The 22,024-nt window shown below is 42.3% G+C and overlaps 1 protein-coding gene across 3 annotated transcripts; it reads left to right on the top strand.

Moving 5' to 3' along the window:
• The first annotated feature begins 4,292 nt into the window (after positions 1–4,292).
• TPD52 (tumor protein D52) lies at positions 4,293–21,114 on the top strand. 3 transcript variants are annotated; one of them, XM_010178669.1, is made up of 8 exons: positions 4,293–4,761; positions 9,510–9,625; positions 11,268–11,416; positions 11,793–11,894; positions 12,877–12,903; positions 17,674–17,715; positions 19,090–19,138; positions 20,241–20,395. In XM_010178669.1, exons 1-8 carry the CDS (start codon positions 4,638–4,640, stop codon positions 20,355–20,357), a joined length of 726 nt encoding a protein of 241 aa, XP_010176971.1. In that variant the 5' UTR covers positions 4,293–4,637; the 3' UTR covers positions 20,358–20,395. The 3 variants fall into 3 exon arrangements, with proteins under 3 accessions (XP_010176971.1, XP_010176972.1, XP_010176973.1); XM_010178670.1 differs by lacking the exon at positions 12,877–12,903 and having other exon boundaries at positions 20,241–20,556; XM_010178671.1 differs by lacking the exons at positions 12,877–12,903; positions 17,674–17,715 and having other exon boundaries at positions 20,241–21,114.
• The last annotated feature ends 910 nt before the right edge of the window (positions 21,115–22,024 follow it).

Genomic DNA, 22,024 nt, shown 5'->3' with positions numbered 1-22,024 from the left:
AAACACACGATATCCAAGATGGTGAAGGTGCCTGCATAGCAGCAGAACTCTGATTAGGCAAAGAGTTTATGGATTGGTCATTTATGTAGCTTTATCTGAAGTACTGTTTGGAATTTTTCCTAGGGTAGTCCCTGCATTCCACCAATCCTAAGGCATTAGTGGTAGCCTTTCCATTTTGCATTTAACTCTTTGTATGAAACACTGATGAATACAGAGCTGAGTTTCTTCAGGGCCCAGAGATGGTATTCAGTTGTACTTGAGCTGGGTTTGGTTTCTACAGGGGAAGAGGGATATAACTTTTTTCATGTATAAACAAACTATTGTTATGCTTAGACCTAAATGTAGGAAAAGCAGCTTCTGTGCAAGGCTACGGTAACATCTTATCCTTGCTTAGCTACTTACAAGGTAGAAGTGCTTTAATATTATATTACCTTACTCAAATTGCTGCCAGAGCCTTGGGGCAGAGTGGAAGCTGCAGCCCTGGGTAGCAGGTGGTACCTGAGGAAAGAAGCGTGTCTGAGGCTAGACAGGCTGGTCAACAGTGTTTGCTCAAACTTCAAGGCTCTTGTGGCTGTGCAGGAAGTTCCCTCCTGCATGATTCATTCCCGCATTCAGTCTGTGCTGCCTGTTGGTGCTCAATAGTTACCTGGGAAAGCTCTAAGCAAACTCTTTAACCTTAACAGAGTAGATTACAGCATGATTAATGGTAGGAGTTGTGATGGTAATGCTTTGCTGAGCCCCCTTGAGCTGCTTTGTGACATTCAGTTGAACTTGTTGGTAGTTGGTTCAAGCATCCTTGACAGAAGTTACCTACCTTGGTGCCTGTCTCTCAGACACCAGCTTCTAAAATGGCATAGATTGCCTTTAAGCAGTATGGGGGGGGGGAGTGCTGCCTTGCTCTGCCCTGAATCACTGGATGTGCTGAAAGGCTGCTGGCAAAGCAGGAAATAAACTGTTTTGGCTGGCAGGGGAGTACTTGTCTTCACTGCAGTGGATGAGTTACAGGTGACAGGTAGCCTAGAAGTGGTCCTGCAGCAGGTTTGGAAGAGGTGGACAGCAGTCCTTTCCCTTTACAGTCAGACTGGCTTGTGCTTCAGGGTGAAGACCATCAAACATCCCTTGGTGATGGAGAAGAAGCTTGTTCAGCGAGACAGCTTCCTTCATCACCAGGTAGGATTTTTAGCTGAGAATGAGTGAGGAGCTGTCGTGGTTTAGGGCTGGGCCGGCCACTAAATCCTGGACAGACGCTCTCTATTAACCCCTTTCCCCTCCCCAGAAGGGAAGAGAAAAGAGAATAAGGGAGAGAGGCTTTACGGGTTGGAAAAATAAACTAACAGATTTAATGAAACAATAATACCAATACTACAGAATAATATTGTAAATAGGAAGATAATGAAATATATACAAATATGTACAAATATATACAAAACCAATATAAAATTCTCCCCCCACCCTCCCCCCAATGACGAATACATCACCAGAGGCTCTGCGGAGCCGGGCACTGGAAAAGTCCCAGACCAAACTCAGCAGCAGGTGGGAGCAGGATGCAGGACACACAAATCAGGATCAGCAGCAGACGAATGGGCAGGATTCTGCTCAGGCCTTGGCCTCTGCAGGATCGAGATGGACAGAAGGGTCTGAGATGGAAGGGCTCCAAGATGGAAGAAGGGTGAAAAGGGGAAAAGGCACAAGACCCTCGTGATCTTTTGGGTTTTATACTGAGTATGACGTATGTGGGATGGAATACCTCGTTGGTCAGTTTTGGGTCCGCAGCTCCCCCCCTGTAGGCGCAGACACAGTACCCATGATGAGACAACTGACCTTGAGCATATCTTCTAGCAGTGCTGTCTGGGAAAAACATGCTGCCAGTTTTCAGCAAGTTCAGTCACTTAAAAGAGACTGAGCTGAAAAGTAAAATCACTAAATAGAAAATTATTTCTATTTAGCTCAAACCAGGACAGGAATGATGCTCCTGTAAACTCCTGCAGGTAAGAGAGCAGGAGGCCAATGTGCTTATGTGGCTTGTTTGGGAGATGCTTATAGCTACTGAGCTGTATGGACTCAGCTAGATAGATTAATCTGAGCAAAGAAGTAGTTTGAAGTAAGGAGTGCTTGCACAGCTTCTCTCTTGCCAATGATCTCAGGACAGTAGAGTACTGGCTCATGTGTCTTCTGGGCTCGTGCTCAGGCAAGGCATAAGCAGAATTCAGTCTCGAGTAGAGACTGAGATTTGTAACTCAGCAAGCCTGTCCTGTCAGCCAAAGCTCTGTTCCAGTGGTGGGCTATGTCCTGCACTTGTCTCTCCAGCCCACACTGAGGATGTGTTGAAGAGTTTGGCTCATAGGTGCTTCTGTCTGTAGCTGTGACAGGCCAGGTCAGCGGTCTCAGACTGGCAGTCCTGATGTCTCCAGGGCCCTGTAACCAACTCTGGCACAATGAAGATGCAGAAAGAGTATCAGAATTTTTAAATGGACAGTACAGGGTAAAACTGAATGCAGGGAATTTCCTTTAAATGGCCATAAGTGTAGACTCCGGTAGTTGCCGTTGGCCAGGAAATGGTTTTCCTGATTGCTAGCAGGGATGAAGAGATCTTCCTAAGGGGTTATTTTTCTATAATAGCTACTTTCAGATGTCATAACCTGCTACTGTTGACTGGTGCTACCTTGAATGATTCTCCAGGGTTAGGAAAAAGTCCTAAGTGGTGCAGCCTCAGCTTTGCTGCCTTTTTTTTAAAGTGGTGGTGGAAAACACCCAGCTCTTCCAGTGTGCCACATCTGATAAGTTGTCACTTTGCCTAATCCAGTTAATGCAGCTACTGTCTGAGCCTTTTGCACAGAAGGCAGTCCCTGTCTGCTGAGTTACACCAGGAGACGCTGCAAAGCAGAACCGGCAGCTATTCATATTGGCGTGCTTGGTTAATAGAGAGTACATTATTACTGTAGCCACGTTACAGTTCTCTGCTGCCCCTGAATGCTTTAACTGGAATCTGTGAGCAAAGCTTTGACCTTTGGCAGGTGAACTTTGGAGTATTTCTGGCAGATGCTGCAGACATGTGTCTGAAATGAGAGGAGTGTTATATTTCCTTCTTTTCAGAAGGAAAAGAAGAAATTTCAGAAAATAGCAGAGACCTGTGGTTCAGGCTCTGCCACACTTATTGTTAGGAGCCTGCGGGTAGTCTGCACCAGAAGCCACTGTAGGTCCACAGTCTAAAGGAGCTGCTCTTTAATCAGCCCGAAGGTCTGTTCCTGCGCCTGCTGTCTGCAGTGCCAGTGGGAAGTTAATACTTCAAAAGTGGTCCTTTCTTCTCGCATCCACAGGGAATACATTGCCCAGGCTTGACTTGGGTGTGCTGCAAGGCTCCTTCCCCTCTGCGGCTTTGAGCAGAGGGTGGTGTAATGCCTCTGGTCGCTCTGTCTAAAACATCACTCCTAGGTGGAGGAAAAGATCAGCTCCCATTAGATTATGCTCCTCAGTGTGCAGGTAGCAGTGGAGAGCCCAAGTGAAGGCATGGGGATGGGAGAAAATTGTTGCTGTAAAGGTGATCTACACTGCTAGCAAGCTTGTTTTTTCAGTGAAAGAAGCTGACTTGGGAACAACAACAAAAAACCAAACTAGTGAAGCATTGCAAAACTGTGCTGAGTGCCTCTTTTAGGTAAGAAGCACTTCTGCTTCCCAGGGCTGAATCTTAACCCTCCTAGCATGAAGTTAGATGGCTTATGTAAGTTGATCTTTCTTCACGGTATACATGTCAAAACATAAATACATTTCATCAGGACAGTGCGTTCCAGTGTTACCGGTTCCTTGTGTAGCTGGCTGCTCTAAGTGACTCTGGCTGAAGCACCAGGCGCATAGGGTGGTGCACTTCAGTAGTTTTTTGGTTTTTTTTTTTTTTTTTTACAAAACCAAAACGTCCTCGTGCCCAGATGTGTTTATTCTCATGAGCAATAATCACAATGCACATTAGCACATTCATTAAAAAACCTAGGTGACGTTTATAGCATAGCCTTTGGAGGCGAGTGCTGCTTTCTCATATTCTGAGCTTGCACTACAGCGTGATACCTGGGCAACAGAGACCGGGTTCTGGCTGCTGGTTGTTACAGTGCTGGAAGCAACTGGAGAAATGGTTATGCACGCAGAATTTTCCATTAATCAGGGGAAAAAGTCCTACACAGATGGTATATAGGATAGATTACGGCTAGTAATCCTTTTGTGTCCTAGAAGATTAAGGATATCCTGGTGTAGCTGCAGTCAGCTGACCTTTTTTTATTTAAATGATTGAAAATTCTTGATGCAGTTCTGCAGAGGGCCAGGACTCTTCCAGAAGCCAGGAACAGTGCACCGTGAATGTTTGCTAAAGGAACGGTCTGTTTAAGTCCAGCCCCAGTTACAAATTTACAGGAACTTAACTTTGTGCCATGTAAACAGCAGCACCTACAAGATGGCTAAGAAATCACTCGCTGGAAGGCTCTATCAAATCTAACAGAGGTGTGAGAGAGCTGAATTGTGCAAGGAGGTGCAGTGAGCGTCACATGAAGAAACGGAGGGTTTCTGACTCTTGCTGTCTGGGTTGCCCCAGAAAGTGAGGATGAAAGCTTCGGTGGACGAAGAGGGTGGCTGTGCACTCTGAATTTTCTGGCATGGATCTGTTTGAGGATTACAAATCGCCCTTCGATTTCAATGCTGGAGTGAACAGAAACTACCTTTACCTGTCGCCTGGCATTAACCTTTCTCCACCCGGATCACCTACGCTGGCGAAGTCTGGTAACTTCCCGCTCTTTCTCTTTCAAAACCTCTGCATGGAAAGCTTAATGATTACTGTCTGTAAAAGGAACTTCTCAAAAGAATCTATAAAATTTGGCTGAAACACAAGTCTAAATGAAAGTAGATGATGACCTGGTGTTAACTCTGGTAGCTTATTAGCTTCAGTATGTCAATCTCTAATGTGCTTTGCATTTACCGGCTTGACATTATTTGCTATTTCTTAATTCAGTGGAAAGACTACTTGAAGGAAAACAAAGTGGGGGGGGGGGGGGGAAAAAGAGGAACAAAAGGGCAACTTCTGTAAGACTGAAGTAATTGGCCTAGTTTGAGTATTAGCTTTCTTGGGGAGGAGGTAGGAATTGGGTGCTCAGTATGACTTCAGAGCTCTCGATAGTCTAACATTTGCTCTTGCATTAGTACTAGAAATATCCCAGATGAGCAAAAATGCCCTCTAAAACCTTTACTCTGTTCCACCTAGCATTTAAAATGCTGTAAATCTTATGCTTGCAGATAGTAACTGTACTTGTGCTCCCCTGAGGAAGCGGCTGTTGCGTGCTGTGCTGCAGCAGCATCCACCTAGAGCTTAACCCCGCTGGTTTCTGGCTGGTGATGTGCTGTACAGAACACTACAGCTGTGCCTCCCGGTGCATACTACTCTGGTTTGACCACCTTCCCTTTCACTTTCCATCCCATGCTGCTGGATGCCGTCTTCCAGGGTAATTAAAAATATAGAAAGCTCTGCCCTACTTAGGTGTGGCAAGGCAAAGTTACAAAGGTGTTGATTTCTTTTTGTTGTTGTTAGGCTCAGTCTTTAAGATTGTAAAGAAACATGCACCCCTTGGGGATCACCTGTGTGAACTAAACCAAGCTCCTCTGAACTAGATGAGCTGGGGGGCTCTGGGGAGCAGTGGAGCTTTCACTGCTGCAATTATTGCATCTCCCATCCCTTCTAAAGGGGAGAAACAGCCTTTTGTATCTGGTGGCTATGCATCACTATAAGCATCAACCTTTGCTGGGTTTTTCTTCCTTTTTCACTCACTTTGAATGAATATATGATTTGTGTTTGAGAGAAGCCCAAGAGCTTTTTTTCCCCCGAGTTGAAGAAATATGTCTTGCTTTGGCTTCTTCACTGAGATAAATGGGAAGCACTTCAATTTGATCTCTCATATATTGCAAAATAAATATCCTCTGTAGCACTGCACATTACTCAAACGTTGGTGTGATCTTACAATCTTGTAACAGCTTGTTCTCCTGAACTCTAACAAGCACACTCTTTTCTTTAGCTCTGCCAACTGTATAGTGATTGCCAAATATGCACATCCTGAGTGTCTGACACAGAGTATGTCTGCCTAAAGATAAGGCTTTATGAAGGCTAACCCTCCTCTGCCCCAAAAGCTGCTGAAATGCCTGGTACTTCCTTAAAGGGCTGATATTTACTGCTAATCTCTGAATTAAGGCCAGAAAGTGGTAGGAAGTTTGGGTCGAAATAGAGCCTGAACTTGGATTGGAACCAAACAAAGCAACCTCTAAACCAGGAAACCTGAGTGTAAGTTGAGTGTCTCGAATTCTTTGCCTACTGCGGCAGAGCAGTGGGTGCTTAAGTGCTCTCTGTTTGAATGTGATCTGTGGAGTCCTAATCAACCAACTTCTTTGTGTCCTTTTGTGGTTCATTTAAGGAGATCTAATGAACTGCTAGGATAATATGTTAATCTTAGAAACAGAGTCACCTAAAAACTGACCTTAAAACTAGCTAGGTTTTCCCAATACTAGATAACTCTTTCCAGTTTTTTTTACTACCAGATTTTTTACTCTGTTTAGGAGTTTAAGACACGAAATGTTCAGCTAAACTTGGTTATAGCAGTCAGAGTGCCAAACGACTGAATTTTAAGTCCTTTGCAACTCTAAAGATGCTAGAGCACTACAGTAGTGAAAGGTAACAAGTTGGAAGCCAATAACGTTTCTGCGGGTGAACAAAGACAACCACAAGTGAGAAATGCTCTCTTAGTAACAGATTGAGCTGAAGCATTTCCATCTGTCCATGACTGCTGTTTCCCCGGTTTCTTGTCTTGCTCCCCCCAGAAATATCCCATGTGGGCTGTCCTTCTTCCTTAGGGAGCTGGCTCGAAGCCAGGATCCTGCTGTCTGTCAGCTCTTGTTCATGGAGTGTATTTGGGCTGTAGCCACACCACTGAGGAGGTCTGTGGGTTCTTACCTGTGTAGACAAGGGCTGCCTAGCACAGCATCCTGTAGCACAGGTACACCCTGTGTCCTGCAAGTGTTGAAGTGATCCAGGGAATGGGAGCAAAATGAGCAGAGATGATGAGTAAAAGGGGATGCAGGGGAGATGCCAAAATAAAGACTGATGGGAAGGTGCTTGCATACTTGAAATGGAGCTAAATCCTACTGCTGGATTCACTTGATCTATTTTTGGCGAGATAATCCAGATGACTCTTGATAACCAGACCGAACAGACTCTCCGCTGGGTGTGCTGATGCTCAGGAGTCAGCGTGGTCTTTGGTGCTTACAAACAGTCTGAATGGCTTTGCCAACTGAGAAGTGCTGAAGGGGCTGCAGATGGAGAACAAGGTCAAGACTCGGAGGTCAGCATACTGGGGGTCGTAGAGCTGCAGGGGAAAATGCAGCTTAAATTGTTGGGTTTCCTTCAGGTACGTGTATTTAAAGAACAGCATAAACAAGAATACCCATACCGTTTTGTAAAATTGCTAACTGCTTGATGTTGAGAAAAGGAAATGTGTTAATGTTTAAAAAAAATATTACCTGATTGTGAGACATGAGCTGTAATCCTGGTCAGTGCTGTAGTGCTGTGCTTTGGTTTCAGCATTAGACTCAAACCTTTTTTTTTCCCCACTCTAGACTCCTGCCAGAAAATAGCATATTGAGAAATCTGTAGGAAACACATTATGTTTATGTAGAAGATAGATGTAAATTTCTGGGAAAATGTGGTATAGATTTCATCAACAGGAGCAGAATGAGGTTTCAATTGCTTTCTGTGTGCTTCCTTCTCTGTGTGTTCTGTGGTAACTTGCCATATACAGATGTTCTGCCTGTGTGGCAGTGTGCTTCTAGCGGACAAACATTCTGGACACAAATACAGCCATAAAACATACCATTTTGGAAAGAATTTGTGGAACTGAGCTCTTCCTGAGTTCAGAAACTTGATCAAGGGCAAGGCCTCTTCTTTTCTTAGGCTGGACAGCTGCTAGGAGAATGTTTCATACAATACCTACCTAACCAGACTCGCAGGTTCTTTTTTACCCTGACTTGTCGGTTGATTGTGATGTAGCTGTTTGATACCAGGCCTCACAATGAAATCACAGTGGTGATCTCATTGCGCTCAAATGAGTTTTTGGATTCCCAGACCAAATGATATTGCGCAGTGCCATCAGAAGCTGCTAAAATGAGGACCGAATTTTATCTGTTTAATTACTATAGTGACTAGTAAAGGAACAATAATGCGTCCTGAACTTATCTGAATTATATATCTTCAGAGATATATATATATATTTATACACACACATATATATGTACATACACATTCACCCTCTCTCCTTACAAACAATCCTGATTTTTTTTCTTCTGTTTTAAGATTTTGTTTGGTTTTTACTCTCTACAAAGTTACTTTACCTCTTGAATAGAGAATTAGTTCTGGGAATCCATAACCATTCCAGCATGCAGTCTTTCTGCAAACTGGTCTCCTTGCAAATTGGAACAGGATTCCTTAATTCTGGCAAACTGTATGTTTAAGTGTCAGCTGCAGAGATTCAGAATGGGAAATATTTTGCTTGAAAATACTTGTTGCATTAAAAGGTGTTTAAAGTGATCTTTACTGCAAACACTAAAACTAAGAAGAAATGAATCTTTAAAGTGAGCACATCATAGTAATACAAGTAATACCGTTCTTCCTTTCCCTGATGCTGTGAAGGTGAAAGGTGAGGAAGACCACAGGGAAGTTTGAGGTTCATACAGAGGTGGCAGAGTTTTGGTTTCTGGGTTTGGAAGGGGAAGAGGCCGCAGTATGTGTGGCTGCACATGCTCATCAGTCCCTTCTCAGTGCTCCACCGCGTTGTCTGAAGTGACAACCTTTTGTTCACGAGTTCCTTCTCTGGGCTTCTCATCTGTCCTAATGTCCAGGTGCAAAACAGCAGCTTGCTTCTAGTTACACGGTATCTGCGACTTTCCAGCCACAGTGGTCCCTGTTACTGGGATCAGAGAGGATCAACAGGATGCAGAAACCCTTTTCTCCACTGTCGCTGAGCTTGCTTCTCACCACGACTGCTCCCAGTGTGCTGAGCATTTTTAAATCTGATCCAGAGAGCAGGGAGGGAGGGAGCCTCTGCCTTGGTCTTGAGCACTTCCAGAGTTTGTGTTGCATAAGCAATAGAGAGCAGAAAGCGCATGGACTCCTGGGCTGAGGTTGTGTGGGGAACCACTGGTTGGGATGTGGCATTCTGCACCTTGGTTTCTATCGAAGTAGTTTCCATCAGTGTTGTTCTAACATGTTTCCAGTCTACTATCATTGCAGCATTTGCCATTATACTGAGCTTTAATACAGAACAAAACAGCCAGTAAAATGCCTCAGGTTTTCTCTATACCATAGTACTCTGGGAGTGTGGCTTTGTTGTCTTCTCATCAGGTTTTTCTGTGCACTGGCACAAAAGGGCTGTATATTAACATCAGGTATCTGACAGACGTGATCATCTGACTTTTAATGGTTTATTCACCTCAAGGGCTGCTGAGAAGTGACTCCATACCTGAGGTTGGAGAGGATGCTGCTGCTACAGTTGGAATGGCAGAAACACTTTCAGAAGAAGAGCAGGATGAGCTAAGAAAAGAGCTTGCTAAGGTAAATCTTCTGCAAATAGCTCTTAAACTGGCTTTGAGAATGAAAATCTGGGATAATGCTGCCCTTAAACGCACAGTTAATGCTTTGCACGTTTATTCTGTGAATGTCTAAAGCTGGGTATGGCACTCCTGAGTATTGCAGGGATGGAAAGAGAAGGTGTCAAGGAGAAAAGAACAGCCAGTTGTAGCTACAGGGAATTGAGCTAGAAGTGCTGAGTGTACAGATCTTAAATCAAGATGCAGAAGTCCCTAACCCTTTTTTTCCTCAAGTGAGAAGGAGGTAAATAAGCTGTCAAAGAGAACATGATTGGAAGCCAAACCCAAATATTTTCGCAGCTGGTGTGGACTAACTAAAGCTGTTATTTTCATGAAGGATGCTCCGCAGTAGTATCCATGCAGATACCATTTTGCTAATGTCTAACCATGTAACTATTCTTGTCCGTAGTTCATATAGTAGAATTTTAAGAATGAGTTAAAGTAGCACTAATTGAAGGACAGTCAAATATTCAAGGTTGATACATGGATTTCAAAAGTTGTCAAAGTCGAGCTTCATTAAATCACCAATCTCTTTTCTTTTGTAGCCCTGTGTGACTTTAGGACCTTAATAAAAGACACTAACTTAAGCCCATGGTTTGCAAATGAAAGTTAGCTGTGAAATAAGCACATTTAATGTAGTCTTAGTTTTGGTAGTCCTGAGTATTATTTCCCACCATACCAATCAGCTGAAGATGGTGGGGGAAATCTGGTCCTGCTAAGGTATGTCATGCTGGACTTTGGACAGGGGTCCAAAACAAAGCATTGGAGCTAGTGGCACTTCCTCAGAGTAGCTTCAGTGAGTGGGCAGCCTGATGCACTCTAAAGTAGAGTGGTCCAGTCTGGATGAGGAAGTAGGGTTGGATGTATGCCTTTGTACATATGGCCTTACTACCTCTGTCACATTTATGCAGCCCACAGAACAGCATCATAAAACTGTTCTGACATCTCTGATCGTGGTCTGGTCATGCTTCTGTGAGAGGCTTAAGTGACTATTTGTGTAAAGAAGGAAGTACACAAAATACAGTTTTCTAGTTTTTTGGTGTTTGGGTTTTTTGTTGCTGCTGTTGTTTGCTTTTTTTTTAATGCTCAGTCTGCCACCATTTCTGCCCCTGCTCTGGTGGCTGGATCCAGTCTGCAGTTGCTGGCTTAAGCCAGAACCTTTCTGTTTAAGCAAGGAGACAAAACTTGTGTATAGATCAGATGTGGTCTTAGCTTCCTGATATCAGTCATACATGGGTCTCTCTCCTGACATGGAGGAAGAGTACAGGCTTGGTGATTGTCCCAGCTCTGACTAATCTTCACATAGGCTAGCGTTGTCTAAAGGTAATGATTTCTGCCTGTATAGTCTTCTAGTTACCAACTTCCTTGTACATATTCCAGCAACAGTGCCAGCTGCAGGTAGATTACTTTCTCACTAATTAGCTCTTGTTGTAGACTATGTTGGATTTCCATTTTATTGTAGTATTTAGAAACAACTTAGAGGCAATATTAAAAATGTGTTAGCCCTCTCATTACTGATGCCTAGTAGCTGTTTTAATAAATACATGGTTAAGTGGCTGAGTATATTGCTTGTTAACTTAAACTCTAACTTAACTCTGTTGCCACAGGTGGAAGAGGAAATCCAGACGCTCTCACAAGTGCTAGCTGCCAAAGAGAAGCACCTAGCAGAAATCAAGAGAAAGCTGGGGATTAACTCGTTACAGGAACTAAGGCAGAACATTACCAAAAGCTGGCAAGATGTTACATCAACCACAGCGTATGTACCAGTTCACGATGATTGTCTGAACTGTTGAGGTAAAAACTGTGTAGTTCTTGTGTCTAAAACTTGTCTTCTTGTGAAATGAGGCAAGTGTAGATAGCACAAAGTTAAGTCCTACAGTAGCAGAAAACATCTGTTTTGGGAGTGGGGTTGTAGGTGCGTGTTGGGGAACCTGATTTGAAGTCTGAGGTGGCAGAGATGCTGAAGCCAGAAGGAATGAACTGCAGTGGTTCAAAATCGTGTCTTAAGTAGCTTGTCCCTTTGACTCCAAAGTTGAAGTATACCTCTGGGTTTGATACAGATTTATGTACACTAAAAAGTTCCTTATGTGTTCTACTAAAATAGCTACAGACTTAATTTTGTTTGAACATAGATACAAGAAAACCTCAGAAACCCTGTCTCAGGCTGGTCAGAAGGCTTCTGCGGCTTTTTCGTCTGTTGGTTCAGTTATAACCAAGAAGTTTGAAGATGTCAGGTAGGTTTCTTTAGCCTTTCTCAAGTAGTTGCGTCTTTTATTTAAGTAGTTGATCACTGAAATAAGCTTATGCTGTTAACATACCTAGCATTTCTAAAAGTTAATCTATAAAGAACCCTCAGCGTGTTTTAGGAGTGCAGAGCGACTTGCTGCGAAATCTGCTTGTGTGTCCTTGCTGATGCAGAAGAGTTCTGTGGTGTGGATTTCATGTATGCAAGAGAAGCAACATACGCTATTAACTCCACTGCTGCTCTTATTTTTCTGGTAGGATTGCAGGTGGCAGCATCTCTGCCTGCCTCTGTGAGACGCACATAGATTGTCACTTCTGTTTCCTGACTTTCTCAGCTTGTGGAGTACGACCTTTAAAGGACTGATGTCTTTAACTGGTTGTGGTTTGTTTTGTCTTGTGTGTGGGTTCCTTTCAGGCGTGTTTTAGTTCTTTGTAAGTTGTTCTACCTCATAGCAGTGGCTTGATTTTATTACCTCTTTAATAGACTATTGGCACTTTCTAAGTCTTAAGTATTGGTATACAACATGTTTTGACTTTGTGTCAAATGACACAGCTGTTCATGCAAATTAGGTAAGTTTGGTGGTCATTTTAGCACCATTGTGAGCTGCATGCAAAACTCTTCCTGGATGCAGTGCAATTATATGCATAGCTTGCAATTCATTGATTATGTAGTTTTTACTACTGGAACAAATACAACTACTTATCTCTGCTTGTAACTTGTGAATAGTGGATCAAACTTATTTTTCAGTTATCAGACAAATAAAAATTAATGCATTCTAACAGAATATTGCTGCATTGGAAAACAGTGTAATAAAATCAGCCCTTTGTTTTAAAGTGCTGCCATTAACCTCTTGCTTGCTTTTTGAAGTTTAGTGACAAAACACTGAGGTACAGCTACACAGTTACCTATTTTTATTCAGATTTATCAGAACTTCCCTTTCTCTCTTTAATGCTTACTCTGGCATTGTGCAGACTACAGGCATTTTCACATTCCTTTAGGTAAGGTGGGCACAAGAACTGTTTCTGAAATTAAGCATGTAGTCAGACTGTCTTCATTAAAATCTTTAAATAAGTTTTTTTCTTTACAGACAGATTTCTTTTTTTTAACAGATAATTTCTTTTTTTCCTCTGGTGTTGGTTAATGTAAAACTGAATCTCTATTAATGTCAGGAAAAATATTTCTTCATGTTCACCTGGTAACTATTCCAGAACATGAAATCTTGAGAATACATAACATCAGTCTCTCTTCCTTTTAAGAAAGGAATGCAAATGACACCAAATGGGGCCTGCATGTTGATGTGCTCGGGGGTAGGAAGGTTCTGCAGAGGGACCTGGATAGGCTGAATCAACGGGCTGAGGCCAACTGTATGAGCTTCAACAAGGCCAAGTGCCAGGTCCTGCACTTGGGTCACAACAACCCCATGCTATGCTGCAGGCTTGGGGATGAGTGGCTGGAAAGCTGCCAGGTAGAAAAGGACCTGGGGATACTGCTAGACAGATGAATATGAGCCAGCAGTGTGCCCAGGTGGTCAAGAAGGCCAATGGCATTCTGGCCTGCATCAGGAACAGTGTGGCCAGCAGGAGGAGGGAAGTGATCCTTCCTCTGTACTCAGCACTGGTGAGGCCGCACCTCAAATAATACTGTGTTCAGTTTTGGGCCACTCACTACAAGGACATGGAGATGCTGGAACATGTCCAGAGAAGGGCAGTGAAGCTGATAAGAGGTCTGGAGCACAAGAATTATGAGGATTGGCTGAGGCAATTGGGATTGTTTAGTCTGGAGAAGAGGAGACTGAGGAGAGACCTTACCACTCTACAACTGCCTGAAAGGAGGTTGTAGCAAGGTGGGTATTGGTCTCTTCTCCCAAGTAACAAGCAATAAGGCTGAAAGGAAATGACCTCAAGTTGTGCCAGGGAGGTTTAGAGTGGATGTTAAGAGAAATTTCTTTACTGAAGGAGTGGTCAAGCATTGGAACAGGCTGCCCAGGGAAGCGGTGGAGTCACCAAGAAGTTTGTAGATGTGGCACTTTGGGACGTGGATTAATGGGCATGGTGGTGTTGGGTTGATGGTTGGACTGATGATCTTCGAGATTTCTTCTAACATTAATGATTCTCTGATTCTACAAATCTGTTAAAATGATTCTGCAGGGTTTTGTGAAGAGACAGAATATGGTTTTGAGGTCAATGGCATGCAGAATTCTTCCTTCTCCTTGTCTGTACAGCGTTTGTGCCTTGACAGAGTAGAATTTTTCCCTTTTTTGTGTGTAGACAATGGTTGTTTAGCATTGTGACTAATCAAATCACTAGAGTCTAAATGTAAAATAGTTTATTCATTCTCTGTTCAGTTTGTCCAGTAAAACAGTCCTTATCTTTGAGTTGATTACTTCAGTGGCTTCTGAGACTGAGCATTTTAGTTACCTTGTCTGCATTGCCTTTTATCTGCCCACCCTAAGCAAATATTCAATGTTAAGTTTCCAGTAGTTAAAATTCCTGTGTAGCAACTTCTGTCCACTTTTTCTCATCCCATCTCTGCACACCTCTGAGTCTGGCTTCATCTTTTCTGTATTCTCTCACTACTACAGACAGCAGTAGGATCCCTATAGTAGGGATCTGTCTCCTAGAACACTGACTGGGAGCTGTAGCCCCAGGGCAGTGCCTGGGGAGGAGACGAGCAGCAGCACAGGACTCTCTCAGAACTCAGACTCTGAAGTGGGCTTAGTTTGCTCAAGTGTAAGAATAGACCAAAATACCTCCCCTTTAGCATCAGTAAGACAAAGGGAGCCTGAAGATGTCTCTCTACCTTTCAGATGCAGAGCTCGGCTATTCACTTAACAGGGTTCACCTTTCTCCCTTAGGGCTATGGTGTTCCCCTACAAGCATTAGACTATTGCATTTAACAAGGACAAGCACAGACTCATAGCTTTCTTCTGGCTTCAGGAATGTGATACCTTGAGAGTGTCCTAATTAATCAAGTTAGTGGCTAGGTGGGTGTTGAGTACTCTGTCAGAAACTGGGACACTGGGAGGAAATGTAACAGAGGAGTCCATGCTGTTGGTGTGCTTCTTGGGGAGAATCATGGCCATGGAAATTCAAGGTAGCTGGGCTTGAAAAAAGAAAAATAAGTGGGAATAATTAATGCTTTTCAAGGTCTTGGTTGCACTTAAACAGCAGATTTAAAACCTTTGAGTTTTTGCTTTCGTGAGGACAACGTTCATATGGGATTCAAACTGAGTTCAGGTCCCAGGGTTATGTGACTGCCCAAGTGGTGTCTACTTTTAAGACTGGACAGGTATGAACTTTAGAAGGTTTTAGATGCCCAGATTCTTTCCTGGAAATGAGGATTGATAAGCGTGATACGTACTTGAACAAATACTGAATATGCAAGTGCATTTCTGTTAAACTCTTCAGTGGCTTCTTCCCCCTGGCTTCGCTTTTCTTGTACTCTTTTAGCTTAGGGACTTCTCAGCTGTAATGACATGATTTCTTCTGTGCTGGAGTATTTCCACATGTTCCATGCAGGAAATATCTCATGCAGGTCTTCATTCTTGTGGTGCAAAGTGATTTTGGAGGGAGTTGCGAAAGCTGGTGAAGCTGTGAACTCAGTACTAAAATAGAGAGGGAGAGAGAGGACTGGTAGTGCGAAGTCAGTGTATTATTGCTTCCGTTTTGTTTTGTTTCTTCTGTTTTTGGTTATGCTGAAAACGAACTCTGTTCCTTCTTGGGTTTCTCTTAATACCTTTATTCTCCTTTATAAGAAGCTTGTGAGCTTTTGATGAGCTAGCCATCCTTGTGTAGGCAACATCAGTATTACGTGCAAAACAGGGGCAGTACCAAGCGGTAGCTCTGGGCAGATTTTCTGAGCAATCATGACTTTGCACTTAGCTCCTCTTGCACTGCTTGCATGTTATGGAGCAGAAGTCCTCATCTTTGCCCTGTTCTGAGATTGCAGAATCACTTTCTGTGCTTGCTTTGGAAATCTGATATGATCATGGCCTCCTAAATATCATCGTGTATCAGCTGGAAACTTAATAACAAAAGCAAATAACTAGTGCTTATGCACTCTTAAGCCCATGTTTTCCAGACAGGAGACACTGGCATACCTCCTTGTGCATTTTCAAAATGCGAAATGCAGTAGCTATAAAAATAATCATGTAAAGGATAAGAAAGCTTTTAATGCGTTACAAAATACATGGAAGGCTTGAGAGCAACTTACTGTGTCTGTTTTTGTTTTATATTCTCTTTAAAGCTAGGAGTTTGCTTGTGTGGGTTATAAAAAGTGCTTCTCTTCCTCAAACCGCCCAACTTGATGGCCTAGCTGAGCGAGTGCTTTGATGTGGCGTTCTGTCATCTGTGACAAGGAACACAAGTTTTCTTCTTTGTAAAGCTTTTCAAGGCTTAATCGTGCTTCTTTGCACCACTTGTAGAACAGGCAATTTTATCTTACAAAAAGATCAATCGCACTTATCTAATCCAGTTCTCTTGCAAACCAGATAATTCTGTGATAAAAGTATATACTGTCTTATTGTGGCATTTTGCAGAATGGATACTGAGTATACATAAGTGTATTGTACAACAGCAAGTAAATCCTTCACGGATGTACGAATAGTTCTTCCATTAAATGATCTCTATGAGATTAAAATAAACTTCCCTAGACACCTGTTAAAAGATCTGAAATACACCATAGGCTGTTGCTTTTTGGTGTGAGGAGGTCTACAGATTGTAAATGTATGTGGGGCAAAGAAGGTAACTTTCATTCTTTAGCCTTAAATTTCTTGCAGGGAGGCACTTCCTGCAGTGTGAGGGGAAGTGGCTGTGCATGACCGGACAAAGAACTAGTTAGTGTCAGCCTAGTTCTGTACTCAAACGTGGCACATGCAAGACCAGAATCCACAGTAATCCCCATCGCAGAGCTCCGGAAGACAACCAGCTTCTGTCTCTCTGGTAGAGCTTGTGGAAGCCAGACTGCCTGTGAGGATGAAACACAGCAGAAGTGGTGCTGGGGAAAGGGATGAAACATGGCCACGCATTAGTGACATGTGCCAGGACAGCGTTTGGCCTTCACGTAGCTGATTCCCAGCACACTGTAGCTACAAACAAAGTTATTTGCAAGCTCCTTAATCTATATCCATTCACCTACTAGGAGCACATGTGTGTTGCCACTAAGAAACAGTAATGGTATAGCAATGCTGGCAAGTTACAGAAATCCTCCATGGATTTCAGAAGAAGGTTGAAACTAGCACTGTCTCCCTGCACCAACCCTAAACCTGACCTTGAATATGGATTAAAGTGACTGCCCTCGCTAGGTAATTTATATCGATGAGTAGATTTTGTATTGATGGGTATGGAAATCTTACACTGAATTGGAATGGAAGCCTTCTGAATGTAGGAATAATTCTTTCAGTAGGAAGAGGAGTTGTTTGGAAAGACTCTTGAGTGTTCACTTTCTACTTGATATTGTCAAAACTGTAAATGCAGCATGTCCCTCATTGCTTGAGTAGACACTGTTGCAGCTAAGGAGAATATGGACTAACAAGCATGGCACTTGAATCTTTCTAAAAAGGAAAAAAAGTTGCTGCAGCTTTTGCTCTGTTGTACTTGCGTGTGTGCATGGCTAAGCAATTTTCACAAGCAAAACCAAGCAGTAACCATGTAAGACTGTTTGGCTGTTTACCAGATAGTATTCAGAAGTCAGCTCTCTGAGCCAATCTGTTCTCTATCTATCACTTAAACTAACTTCTCTCTTTCTTTTTTCTTAATGCTGGCATTTAGTATACGCTCCATACAACATTCAATTAGCATGCCTATTATGAGGTAATGTATGCATAATCCAGCTGTTGGGTTTATTTATTTTCATGTGTGAATGGTGTTAAATTGAACTTAAGTCCACTAACATAGGTTTAAAACAAAATCAAAAAACCACCCAACTTTCTAATGGATTTTCTGTACTAATATATAGGGTAAAATTTGTTTTACTTTTGCATAATAGTGGTGGTTATCCAGATCTGAAATGTGGCCAAGTGCACTTTCCTGCTCTTTGGAGAAGTGTGATAACTTTTCCCTGCCCGTTAGAAATGTAATGCTACTGAATGATTCCAAATTTAACAGGCAATAGCTTAACATCTGTTTTAGAACAATGAAAGTGAATTAAAAATACTCACAAAAAGTCTCTTGGTGACTTGGAGTGCTTGCCTTTTCTCTCCCCTTGCTTGGCACTGTGTCCCTCTATTTCCTTAGAGAATCTGGTTTGAGATATATATGTTACTGTGCTTTCCCAAATGAAAGAGTACTGCTATGTGGGAGTGACCTACACAAATACCAAGCAAAGAGGGGAAGGGAAGCTCGATACATCTTTTGAGAACAAAACAGAACAACACAACTCTCCCATCTTTCATCTGTATATAATAGTGTTTTTTTGAGTCTGCTATGAATCCATAGTCTCGGTCCACTGAAGCAAGCATTTTCCATGCTGCATAAAGGCAGAAGAGGTGTACAAGCTGTTGCACAAACTTCAAATAGCAGGGACAGCTAGTAGGAGTATTAAGCCACTCTTCTGACCCCAATAAATAATGCACTGGCCCTCAGCATTGAGGATCCTGAGCTCTTGTGCCCTTCATATGCAGAACTTATAATTTAGTAATCACAGCTGTCTCCAGCACTTGTAAGGGGGAGTCTCCCTAAAATTTAACACGTTAGCAGAAAATGCCACTGTGAACCACATTTTGTTAATTGAACACATAGCCTATTAAATTAAACAGGTTTTCCTATAACAAGTGAAAAACTCTGACAAGTTTTTTTTTTTTTCAGCAATAACATAGTAGGCTAACCAGAAGGGATGACTAAGCTTTTCTGAACAAATCCTTTAAGCCATAAACCCATTTGAAATCACTGGGAATGATAAGCTAAACCTAAAATACTTGCTAGTGATGAAAGATCCTATTGCTGCACCTGGCGATGCTTAGTTGTCAGAGGTACAAATGAGCTGCAACTCTGGTTTTGTCATCCTTGGGAAGATCCAGATCTAAACTAGGTTTAGGCTACCCTTAAAAAAAAAATAAATAAATAACCCCAAACAAACAAAACTTACGTTGACATTGGAAAAAGCAACTTGTCTGCTTGTTTTTTGATACTTACAGACTAACCAGGTATGTTTTTAATTCTGTGGTTCTTTTTTTTAATTTTTTCTAGAAATTCTCCTACTTTCAAATCCTTTGAGGAAAAAGTTGAAAGTTTGAAGGTAAGCATTACTAAAACACCTTGGTGACTGTGGAGCTGTGGATCTAGAGAAAAGACTGAAGTGGACTCTGGGTAGCCTGTTTGTTAGTTATTGGTGAACTGTTGAAGGCGCTTAGATGACCTCTTCTGAAATACTGTGGAAGTGGTTTCTCTACCTAATGATTTGAGAATAAAAAATGGGCTTTTTGGATGCCTTTAGCTAGAAGCACTAACAGTGAGCTAACCTGCACAAACAGCTAGCATAACACACTCACTGGTATGTATCCAGAATGGTCTAGGCTTTTATCTCCATGCCTTTCTAAGCACTGGTGTCCTACATGGTAGTATACCATGGGATGTTGCTCTTATTTCTGGCATAAAATACACAAGGTCTTTGTACCTTATAAAATTTACTCATAAAAGCCTCAAGTGCCAGAAACAACCATCAGTAGCTTCTCCAGGTAAAAAAAAAAAAAATCTCTTTAAAAGTAACTAATACATGTAACTGGAGGCAGATTTGACTTTTCATGGGCACACTGGGTTGGATGAGAAGCATCCGAGGGACAGCATGGGGAACTGGGTATTCCCTTGCAAATGAGTTGGCATGACTCCTGCCCATCCCATGGGGTGTATGCTGTAGAGGGAAGTGAAAAAGCAAACACATTACCTGGAGGAAGTAAAATCATTGCTATGTTCCGCTAAACATCTTGGGAATTGCTGTTGAGACTGAAAACTGTTCAAGGCTCTTTCTTGAGCAATGCAGAAGTGAGTTTTAACTCAATCTTTCAAAGCCTGAATGGCTTGAAAGGCTGCATGCCTGTATCCATTTTTACCTGAGGGTGTGTCAACCTTCAGACTCCCTGGAATTGGGGCTGCTTCGTGCTTTGTGTATCTCAAAGTGAGAGGAGAGACTGTGATGTTAACCTGCTGCTGGTGATTGCTTTCCTCATGACACTTAAACACTTGTCTCTCAAGTATGGTGAAGGTAGCCCAGTCCTGGAAAAGCTGCTCTGCTGAAAAGTTATTTAACTTCCTCATGCAGAGGTACTGGTTTTACACAGCTAAGTGTGTTTGATATGCCAAGTAACTGCTGTTTTATGTTGAGGCTATCTCTTGTGTTCTAGTCTAAAGTTGGAGGAAGCAAACCTGCCGGGGGAGACTTTGGAGAAGTCCTCAACTCTGCTGCCAACGCCAGTGCCACAGAAACTATTGCAGAACAGACACAGGAGGAGACCCACTGAGATTCCTTCCTCTGTCCTGCTACCCACTGCCAGATGCTGCAAGGAAAAACTAAGCACACCTGTAACATTCTCTGCGCTCTCCCTCCACCAGATGTGCTTTTATTTAGCACGTAGCTGTTTTACCAGATTAACTGATACCAAGCTTGTTTGTGAGTTCAAAATATTTTTGAAACTAAAATACATTGTTTGGGGTTTTGTGTGGGAAGGGGAATTTTTATGCCTTTCAAGCATTTAAAGGACTTATCTGTAATTTGAAGGCAACCTTTAAAATATAGCAATGAAAAAACTCTTTTGAGAAGTTAATTATACTGTACATATACTGTAGATACATAATTTCCTCTGGATCTGTAACTACCGCTCAAGTTAATCATTATGAATCTACTGCTGCTGCCAAACTGGAGCTTCTTACTCCACTCCCTTGTGATTATTTCAGTTAAGTGTTGCCTGCACGGGACACCAGATAGGAGGATCACTCCCACCTAAAGCAAGGACCGCTGCTTCAGCAGCCTTTAAACAAGTTACTTATAGCGGGATCACACAGGGGTAGGAACACACTGTCTTGTGAGTGTGTTCCTCGTACAACAGATGTGGATAGGGTCATACGTAACATGTAAAACTTACAGATTTGTCTGTGGATTATCCACCTAGGAAACTTCTGGCCATCACAAATGGAAGCGACATGCCTGATAGTGCTGGTTTGCTTCAGTTACAACAACGTTTTCAGTCTTGCTTTTTGTGTATGACGTTAGTGTGGTAAGATGCTGTTCTGAACTTTTGATCAGTTGTGAATAGATTCATCTTAATTCACATGGTGGTGGCACATTTACACTGATAAAGCATGGACTGTAAAAATAAGCCTGAGCGTGTAAGTGGTTCTTTTTTGGGCATCAAGAGACTTGCTCTCAAGTGCTAGTGTTGCTTCCCTTGTAGGCTGACCATCAGAAGCATCTGCTACACTATTTTTTGTGTTAAAGGCCTGTACCATTAGCAAACCTATTCCTGTTTAAGACCCCAGAAATCTGTTCTGAGGTGCACCGTGTCATACTGCAACATAGTCCTTTTACAAGATCTGTTCTCCTACATGTTGCTTTATCTGATGTGCTCTTCCAGTTTCTTGTATTTTGTATGTTTCTGGCACATTGTGTCATTAAGGTTAGAACTTCTGGCAAATGTTTTATCACTGTGCTTAGAACTGGAAACAAGTTTTGAAACGTTTATGTGAAATCCATCGAACTTCAACTGCTACAGATGTCTGGAGGGGAAAAAAGTTGGCTCCTGACAACCTTGTTAGCATGTCAGATGTAGTATATTTGCTTAATTACATGTGAGAAGCTTAATAAAAACTTGTATGTGAGGAATGTATTGTGCTGTGAATATGGAAGATTATGTAAATAAGTCAAAATTTTATTTGTAATTGAAACACTCATTTAAGTGTGGTTTCAAAGTAGTGTTGATGCATTTACTGGGGACAATCTGCATGGATGAGCTCCACATTTCTAGAGTAGACAAGGCCAAGTTAGACTTGCAGTGGCTTCTACAAAATTCATGTGCCCCGATTATAGTGGGAAGTTCAGAATTTGGGTTAAAGATGTACCCTCAGCCTTTGACAGCTGTACCTTGACAAAGGAGCAGAGAACTGAATGACACAGTAAGAGTGGAGCTCCTCC

This window comes from Mesitornis unicolor, unplaced genomic scaffold (assembly GCF_000695765.1).
Source record: "Mesitornis unicolor isolate BGI_N332 unplaced genomic scaffold, ASM69576v1 scaffold18852, whole genome shotgun sequence".
Classification (NCBI taxonomy): Eukaryota; Metazoa; Chordata; class Aves; order Mesitornithiformes; family Mesitornithidae; genus Mesitornis; species Mesitornis unicolor.
Note: the sequence above shows the minus strand (reverse complement) of the source record. Positions and strands in the feature narration are given on the sequence as shown.